Source organism: Etheostoma cragini, chromosome 1 (genome assembly GCF_013103735.1).
Source record: "Etheostoma cragini isolate CJK2018 chromosome 1, CSU_Ecrag_1.0, whole genome shotgun sequence".
In the NCBI taxonomy this organism is placed as follows: Eukaryota; Metazoa; Chordata; class Actinopteri; order Perciformes; family Percidae; genus Etheostoma; species Etheostoma cragini.
In genome coordinates this window covers 11,042,976-11,053,048 of record NC_048407.1, presented here as the reverse complement: position 1 = coordinate 11,053,048, position 10,073 = coordinate 11,042,976, and the positions used below count along the sequence as shown (strand labels likewise).

The following is a 10,073-nucleotide window of genomic DNA, read 5'->3' as shown; positions in this document are numbered from 1 at the left end:
TATATGTAGAGCATGTTTTGGAAAGGTTTAAACTGAATGTTTACTATTTTGTGATTTACAGGCTGAGTAGTGGTCCTTATAATTGTTGACATTCAAAGCATTCTCACACAAAACAAGACTATCTGGTCCCTCCTTCCTCCTCATCCAAGGAGGTCAGCCTCTCCTATCTAAGCAGCTCTCCTATGGCGCCATTTTGCTGCTAAAAAGCCATCACCTGCCGTTAGCATACCATTGACTGCCATTCATTTTGGCGCCACTGTGACAGCGAATAACTTTACATCCAAAGCGTTTAAAGACTATTCCTTCTTGTCGGTTATTGGCTGGAACGCTGGAACACTGTTCGTGGTACAGGTGGGTACAGTTTGTTTTTGTTGCCGCTTGTAGACCCTGGGCTGTCCACAGAGACCATGTTTTTTAGAGTGTGTTCTGGGGACAGCTAGCAGATAGTGAGGAGATGTTTGTTATGTGACAACAAATGTTGTAGCCTAAAACATGCGTGACATAACTTAGAGCTCCTTTAAATGGACAGGATTGTTTAGGTATTCTTTTTTTTTAGCTAATTTACACAGAAACAAACCTCTTACTTAATAATAAATATTCACTTACACAATAACTTTGTTGCTAAATTGTTAAATAAAAGGCATTAAAGACCTGAAATTTAAAAAAGTATGAGATAATTGATTTGACTGTAAAATACATTTTTACCTCTATTTTTCTCTTCGTCTCATATATTAATCTACATCTTACAGTTCCTTGCATTTTTATGTATCAGTGTTGCTCTTATTCTAATTCTGTACACACTCATGTATGTTTTGATATTCATTTTTATGAGTTTTTGTTCTCTGACGAGACAAAAAATTAAATCACTTTACTTAAATCTTTAAAAAGAACTGTAAACTTTTTTAACTGGACATACTGAATAAGTTACACAATCCGCTCCTATCTAGAATAAGAATGACATGCTGGCAGGTTTGGTTAAGTTTATTTAAAAATCATAATAAATAACAATGTACATAAATAATTTCAGTTTTGTATCAAAAGAACAATGTGGCATGTCTCACAGGTCACAGGGACAGAAACAGCAATCATATGAGGGAAATAACACACCTGAAAACATTTAGTCTGTATTCATGCATTATCATTGATTAAACTTTGAATTTTCTTTCCCTTAACATAAATTTCCTTTTTTTGTCTCTGTTGTACATGACAGCACAATCCAATAGGCTGTGTGCAAGCATTACAAATATGAAGAGGTCAGGTCAGTGTCTAAATGCAGAACTACAATTTGAAATTGACAATGAAACTAGCATATTCAATGTTAAAAATGTCTGTTCCCTGAGAGTGTCTTCTTAACCCACATGTGCAAATCAGAGAATAGAGCAATAAAAAACATTATATAAACATTAACAGCACTGAACTCATAATGTAGCTAACATGCTACATTTGTAGCTTTTTGATGGAAACAGTTTCCTCAGAAACATTAAGATTACTTATATTATGGCAACCATTTTGTTCTATTTCCATTGTATGCTTGTGCAACTATCACCCTTGTTTTCAGTTTACCTACACGCAATAGGAGTAATCCCAGTGTTGTCTGAAGGCCGTATTCCTCAGAGTTTAATGCCGACTGCATGTTATGATTTTGTCAGTTCCTTATAGCTGTGTTCTTCAAAATCACCCATATTGCACTCCATATTGTCTATATGTCTCACAACCAGCCGGAATCTCTCAGCTGTGACTTAAAGCCAGAGGTTTAGTAGCAGGGGCAGACCTTGGCTGAGGCTTTCCTTGGACCTTTATCATGTTTCTTTTCTTGATGGACTGGAGCAGAGAGGAGAGGTAGACTGTAGAGGATGATGATAATCAAATTTACCACCACACAAAGCAGCGCTGCACCCACTGAGTTGGCAAAGCTAATGGGAATGGAGTGATCGAGGAGCCAAGTGCGCCGTGTTATCATGTCCTGTTCAATGGCCTTCATCTGGAAGTGGGTGCCGAGGATGCCGCACACATGGAAGAGTTGATGGCTGTGACCTGCAGAGGGAGCAGTCGAGTTGTGTTTGAGCCAAGGCAGCACAGTGACATGTTACAGTAGACACAGTAGTTGTACATTCCAAAGCCCTCACCACTGAGTAAATGAGTCACTTGAGTGCCAACTGATTTCAACAGCATAAAAAATGGTGGAGGTAGTAATGTATTAGCTTTACTTTACAATGTTTAACACAATAAGAATTCATTTAAAGTGTGTCTGTGTGTGTGTGTGTGTGTGTGTGTGTGTGTGTGTGTGTGTGTGTGTGTGTGTGTGTGTGTGTGTGTGTGTGTGTGTGAATCCCAGTTTTCACAAAGTTTGACAACGTATGTAAGTTGTTTAATATCTTAAATGTGACATTTGAAAGGGATTTGTAAAAAAAGCTGAATTTTAGAGCAGTAAATTGTACATGAATGCATCATTGTGGCATAAAGTTTCACTAAATCCATTTTGAAATTGGTTTTAACACTTTAAAAAAGAAAGAATTGTGCAGGATTGTGAAAGGTTAAAACATAATGTTTTATATGAGCATACCGTTTTTAGTTGTCTTGACTTTTCCCAAAGGTTTCTTGCATATAATGAGTAGCGTCCTGTGATTCATGTATCTCACTGTAGTCTCTTAGATATCTCTTAAATCTTGGGATTTGCTCTTACATTACATTCTTCATGTTCATTATTTGGCCATTGATTTGTTATTTAAGTACTTTGTTGTCTCTAAACTCATTTGAGACAAGCTGTTTGCAAGCTAAACTGAAAACAGAATAATAATACAGAGGTAGCCATGCTGTGCATTTATCAATATACTGTGCATTTATCATTTAAAGCTACTTTAACTATTTTTCAGGCCATGGAAAATGAACACAACACTAACATATCATCACTGCCTTTTAAGTTGATGATTTACTTTGATCATTTACACATCCACCAGATATGAAGCAATATTTACCTAGATACTTTAGTACTCTCCTATTAGCTCTGTTTTAGTCCTAACCTACTCTCGAGGGAAAAACGCTAATAAAGAGTGGCAACAATGAATCAACACAGAAAAGACAAGCCAACTAATTGGCTGAAAGATGCTGAAACACGCCTCAGAGTTCTAGGGAACAGCACATCTTTATTCTCTATGGGTTCTGGTTGGCACATTGGGCGACTGAACCAAAGCTTAACATGCTAATGACAACAACAAAAGCTACACCTCAGATCAGTCTTACCTATGTAGTCGAAGCTGCCAGGTGCCAGGCGCTCAGGTAAATGTGTTGCAAACAGAAAGCCTGTGAGGAGAGCCAAGGCAATGTGGTTGTAGTGGAGGATGTTGGTGTCATTGTCTGTACAGCCCTCTCCTTCACACAGAAACACCTGTGAACAGATTTAACAGATGACAGTGCTCCATTATTATCACTTTCACATTTTTAAGGAGACATTAACTCTTTTATTAAGTAAGCTGCTGTGTGATGTGCACCATGAAACTGCGGTTCTAGTCTCAAGGTGAATTATTTATTTTTCCACTGTAACAGGACCAGATTCACATCATATATCCAATCATAACTGGTGTAAATTTATAATGTGCAAAAACCTAGTGCTGGTTACCATAGACTGTTCATATTTGCACAATGGACATGTAGAAAAAGTGATTTACAGTATATGAAAGTGTAAGTATGGAGCACCAGAGCCCAAAGAAATGTACGGCTTTCTAGTTAAGTTCTTGCTGTTTAGCAGAAAGGTTATTCCATTTACAGATTTGTGCTTTAAAACAATGTCCAATATACTGAATGTTGTCTGTGACACACACTGGTGTCTTTTCAGATGTGTCTTCTGTGAGGACATTTGTGAAGCCTACAGATGTGGCCCTACCCTGTAGAACAGAGGAATGTTGTCAAACAGGTAGGGGTAGGCAAAGGCAACAACACGGAGAACTTTGCTCAACTTTGGACCCTGGCTCTCAGGGAATCTGAAATGACAAGAAGGAAGATGTTTATTTTCAATAATGACAAACAATATTTATGTTCATTAAATATTCTTCATGTTTACAGGTGTTGGATGAAGCTATGTGGAAACATACATAAATAGTATACTTTACAGAATTTAACACTTAATCCATCTTTGATTTTCTCAAGTCAAACTCAGTGAGTCACTTGTTACCAAACACGTTTTGCAACTCTAAGTGGCCCAGCAGAAACTAGAATAGTTATGATAATAGAGTAATCCACTCAGTCTGGTCCCTGTGGTCACACTTGGCTAACACCCATTGTATTAAACAAAGAGTTGCTCAACTCATGAAAGAAATGTTTATGGGATAATCACACATTTTAAAAAGATGAGATTGTATTTATCTATTGCCAACTTTCTTGCGAAGCACAACAAAAATAGTTATCTTTTTGAAATTTTACTATATATACTATTTTGTAGAATAGTGAAGTAAACAGGAGGAGCATATTTAGCATATGACTTGTCTTTACCTCTTTATGATGTCATAATCATATTGCAGAAATGGTAATCCAAGCCTGAGGAGCGGGGAGAGATAAGTGAAAGTAGAAAAAATTAGCTACACCGAGCCAGGATTAATTACATAAAGAGATAACACTGCTAAATGGAACAGGGCTGTATTGCCACGCCCCCCCTCACCCATGATCAGGCTGTTTGGCAGGATTTAACTCACACAGTCACTCCGATTGCACATTACAAATACCTGAGACCAGTCACACTTAAATGCTGCCATTGATCAGGACATTGGAAGTAATAATCAAATTTAAACAAGAACTGTACTTTTGTACAATTTAATGCTACCTTATGTCAGAAAGAAAGGCTGTGCTTCATACCTAACTCCATTTATCTCATATCTTTAGTTACTTTCAGTATAAGAACACAACAAATATATGACGATATTAACGCATGCTGCATAATAAGTACTATTACTTTTGTACTTTAGGTATATTTTTTATGCTAATACTTTTTTAGTTTTACTTAAGTACAAATTTGAATGCAGGCTTCTTACTTAACGGAGTATTTCCACTCAATGGTATTGCTACTTTTACTTAGATCTGAGTAGTTTTTCCACAATTGGACCAGAACTAGATTACAACAAAACATTATCCTTATTTACAGTACAAGCTAAACCTACACTGAATAAACAAACTGGAGATTTGAGAATGCTGTATGAAGTTAAGTGAGTTCAGTGTTACAGTAACATGCTAACATGTTAGCATGCATGTCAACACTTACTGAATGTTTGCATAAGACTATTTTAACATGCATGCTAATGTATCCACCATACCTGGAGTAGCAGGCCACGGCGGTGCAGATGACAGTGTTGAGCACAGCGATGGGGACGTAGCACTGATGGAAGAAGCTGTTCACCCACTTGTCCGGGAAAACATACGCTGAATAAACGATTGCTGACCCTGCATGGGGACAACAACAACAGTGCAAAGTGTCAAAAGAGGGATTATTATTTATGGTGTTTGTAACATTATATATATATATATATATATATATATATATATATATATATATATATATATATATATATATATATATATATATATATATATATATATATATATATATATATATATATATATATATATATATATATTATGTGTGTGTGTATGTGAGTGTCTGTGTGTGTGACTAGTCACTTGCAGGAACTAGCACTCGCTATACTAGCCTGCACTGGGGCCCATTATTACTACCTTACGCCATTGGACAGAATGTTACAAACACCTGTCGATATACTCCAAAACAACACCAACACTAACTTCAATCAGTACCTAAAACTGAACATTAAACCTTTACACAAAAAGGTCTGAATATTATAACTACTGAGGATGTATAAAAATCAAAGTTGTGGTCTGCAATACGTTACAATGTCTCTGTTACCTTTGAATTTTTGAGAGGCGGAACTTTCTTCCTATTAAAATGTTTACACACAAATACAGCATATTTTAAATTAATTTCACTTCATTTTCAGACAACGTTTCAACTAACTACGTAACATTTTGAGACAGTTCTTTGGACATCTGGATGGCTTATGTTTCCATCCACACGTTTTTATCCAAATTAAGTGATATTGAATGAAAAATACCTTATGGAAACAGTAAAATCCAATGAAATGTCATGAATATTGACCCAAAGGAAATTTGTTCTGTCTCATTGGATCTTCTCTAGATCAATATACGGGTTATTTGATAAACGCTGATGGAAACGTTATTTGCTGAATAGATAATGAATTGCAATTAGTTTTAGGTCATTTTATGGTTGCAACCCGCCACAAAACAAAGAAGAAGAAGAAGTTTTAGTTCATTTCCGCCCAGTATTTCCGCTCTGTTTGCACACAGATCTGTCAACAAAGACAGATGAAAGTGGACGATTGAGGAGACGAGAGACGTTTTGAATTCAGGAACTCGCAAAGGAAATGGCTAACAAAGGTTAGAACAAGCCGTGGGACGTCCTCCGGTGTAAATGGAAGGTGCTCAAACAGCGAGAGTAAAAAGAGTTGTCTCGCAGAGGTGCCGGAGGGAAAATAAAAGGCAAGTTGCATCTGCACCATCATAGCAATAGTAATGTTTTCATATTATAGCTTGATATGTGGCTATCAGCTGGCACATAAGCACTGTTACAACTTGTGCAACATTGATCATTTGTTGGTAGGTGGCGCAATCCCTTTTTTATAGAAAACCTTTGTTTGGAAACTTTAGCTTGACTGTTGTGCGATTTAGTGCAAAAATGAGTGGAAACACCTTAAAATGTCTAAAATCAATTCGATATGCCAATTTGATTGCAAAACAGCGTGTGACGTCATTACGCCAAGTTTCGGAAACACACTTTCACCAGCTTTATTCGCATAAGTTTTCTTTACCGAACTTCAGATAATTCAAATCTAAACTTAGCTACTGACCCAAATTTGTTAAGTTAATGACAGAAGCCTCGAAGGGCTCAGTGTAAGAAACAGAACCAAGGACAGAGTGACAGTGAATCCACCAACCCTTACCCAGGCTGTAGAGACTGAGGGCACCATAGTCAAAGAAGAAGCAGATGTGGCGCGCCCGCATCGACATGCTGCTGAAGGTGTGAGCACAGCTTGACGCCAGCGGATAAATGCAGCAGGTGAGCAGGAAGATCACAAGAGGCCAGATGAGGGAGTCCTGCCATGCTGTCTGCATCAGCACCACCGTCACCACTTTCCACAGGAAGTACCTGCCAGGTCACATTAAGAAGATTAGATTGGATGCAGCAGCATTCATTTTGATGTGTCCTCAGTCTCAACTTACTGTAATTTCAAATCACAGTCAAAAGAAATAATAATAATAGTTTTGGAGGTTGATCATTATATAAATTGTCTAGCAATTGGCACCAGTGTATCCAACATACAAAGGACTGATAGATGAAGGGAAAAACCTGTGCAGATATTTCCATTCAGGACATGAGGGGCCACTGAACAATTTCCAATCGCATGACCTTTGCAATCACACATGAGAGCTTTTGGAGTCTGTTTTTTTCCTTAATTTGTCACCCAACCGTAGATTTATACAGCCAAGAAGAGGTATGCAGCCTCTACCCTTTGATCAAGTGAATGAGAGATGAAGTCATTCCTTGTCTTTAAAAATGGTAACATCCTCACAACATGTGACTAGAGAAGCAAAACACTGTTCAGTGGACCAATTGTGACTTTATACATCTAGTGGCATGAACTTAATGTAGGCTTTTACTACATGAATGAATATGCTCATTCATTCATGAAGATTTTGTGTATTATTTGAACATCATAGAGCGCCTAACTTCCCAAATAACCACAACTTGTCATTTTTATGTTTCAGATAAAAGGTGCAACATGTTAATTGGAGAGAGCCATGGTAGCTGTTTCCCTTGCTTTCAGTCAATATAATGAGCTAGGCTTACTGCTTCCCAGATCTAGCTTATATTTCATGCACAGGTGGTGGCCATCTCTTCATTTAAGTTTCAGCAAGAAAGCAAGTGAGTGTATTTCCTATTATTTAACTAACCCAAACAAACTGGAACATTAAAGCAGCTAAACCATTAGAGTGGCTGAGCAAAACTACAAAATAGCTGTATAAACCTCCGGTAAAATGTCTTAGTACCTTCTCTAACAGACTTAAAACTTCAACACAATGCCAACAACATCCGACATACATACAGTATCAATTTAGTCAAACCCAGTGATTAAGTATCACTCAATTAAATCCTGCATGTGTCAGTAACTGTCAGTTACGTAACAGCTAACAGCTAACACAAAACCTTTAATCTTAGCAGGAGGTTCGAGTTTGCCTTGTGCATTCGTTTTCCACGTCTCAGTGCATCTCATTAACAAATCAACATTATTTGTGCTTTTTCCCATCACTGAGCAGTTAACTAATAGAGGCAACTCACATGAAAGCCTCAAGCACAGAGCTGCTCATTACCGGCTTGACTGTAGGTCTCCTCCGAGCCCCAAGACACAAACACCCATGTGGCTTTAGCATAAGCTCAACACGCACACTCAACATGCATGCACACATGCACGCACACACATATTTTCCCTGGACTATGCAGTCAAAGCAACTGGCATTTTATTTTAGAAAAGAGGAAGTGCGTTGTGAATCATGGGACCAGCAGCATCTGTAGTAACTTTGAATCATGAGACCTAAAAACACACATACTGTATGCATATAATAAAAACATTACATCAGTTGAGTCTTGGATAGACTGTGATGGAGTTAGAAAGACCGCGTTATACAGTGCAGTAGACGGATATGGAAATAATTATAATTGTTTTTCTTTTGCTATCTATCTTCCTCTCCAGCTGTTTAGCCTATATGTCTGCACCTACAGGTGTTGCATCTCTCTCAATACACTATAACAAAAGCTTTAAAACTCTAAGAACTAACCCTTACCCTACTACTAAGGCAACTAGCTGCAAAGTATTCTTGAGTTCCCTCAATTTTAGCACCACCTAGTTTTTTTGTCAACTCAGTTTAAAACGTTCTACTGTTTGTTTCATCAAACATTGAACATTAACACTAACTGTAAAACTTGTTCAGATAACTTTAACGTTTTAGGGCAGGCAAAACTTTTTAATTTAAGTCAAGCCAACAAGTGTTTAGTTCTGCTGTCACTACTGTAACTACTAGGATGGATTAGGAGAGTCCTGTTGCCATTGACAGGGAGGCACTGCAGGAGGTCTACAGACATGGTTGCCGGGATGTGTGACTTTAAAACAAACCTGTCTAAATGTGAAATCCTTCTCATATTAGTTGATTTCTGTGTTCCTCTACAGTTCCCACAACGCTTTTGTTAATTTGTATTATAAGTTGTTGTACTATGTATTCACTGACAGATACTGTGAATTCTAAACAAACATGTTGTGACTCTGGATAAATTGAATGATAGTCTTTAGTCGGTAAGGTGCCAGAACTGATGTGATTAACCCTTAGTGTTTGAGTGATGGTAGGTATGTTCAGTATGATAGAGCTAAGAATTCAGAAAATGTCACTCTATAAAACTACGCAGTCGTATTCTGAAAGACTCTGACCTACACATTCTACAGGCTGTGCGAGATTCCTTTTACCTTTGAGCAGGACGAAGAACACCTTGTGACTGTTATGAAAACAAAAATGCTCTGCTTTGTTTAAGAAGCGTTTTGGAAAATCTGGCCTTTTGGTACAAAAAAGAAAACAAAATCACAGAGGATGTGAGTGTAAGTGATAGGGGTGGGGAAAAAAATTGATACAGCATAGTATCGTGATATTTTCAGTGGCAATGCTGTCTCAATACACAGGCGCCAAGTAAAGATCTATTTATTAAATATGTGTTGGTCAGGTCATCTGCTTGACAATCCCATTTTGCAGCAATAGAATTGATAAAACAGATGTTGATAAAGTTTCCTTTTAGGGACGTCATTTGCAATTTGGAAAAATTAGAAGTTGTAAAAAAGGTTATAAATTGCTACATATCGCAGAATATTGACATATGTTTAAAATTGCAATAATATTGTACTGTGGTATGAGTAGCGTGATGATGTTGTATTGGGAGGCGTCTGCTGATTTCCCCC

The 10,073-nt window shown here is 37.4% G+C and overlaps 1 protein-coding gene across 2 annotated transcripts in view; it reads right to left on the bottom strand.

Moving 5' to 3' along the window:
- Positions 1–1,571: 1,571 nt before the first annotated feature.
- paqr5b (progestin and adipoQ receptor family member Vb) overlaps positions 1,572–10,073 on the bottom strand; it is a 9,600-nt gene continuing 1,098 nt past the window's right edge. The window contains exons 3-8 of one of the 2 annotated variants that reach the window (XM_034881275.1): positions 7,017–7,222; positions 5,301–5,427; positions 4,486–4,530; positions 3,881–3,977; positions 3,241–3,385; positions 1,572–2,034 (exon numbers count right to left, since the gene is read on the bottom strand). In XM_034881275.1, the coding sequence (XP_034737166.1) occupies positions 1,754–2,034; positions 3,241–3,385; positions 3,881–3,977; positions 4,486–4,530; positions 5,301–5,427; positions 7,017–7,222 (901 nt within the window). In that variant the 3' untranslated portion in view covers positions 1,572–1,753. The remainder of the gene's footprint in view (positions 2,035–3,240; positions 3,386–3,880; positions 3,978–4,485; positions 4,531–5,300; positions 5,428–7,016; positions 7,223–10,073) is intronic. The other variant, XM_034881283.1, reaches the window with a different exon arrangement.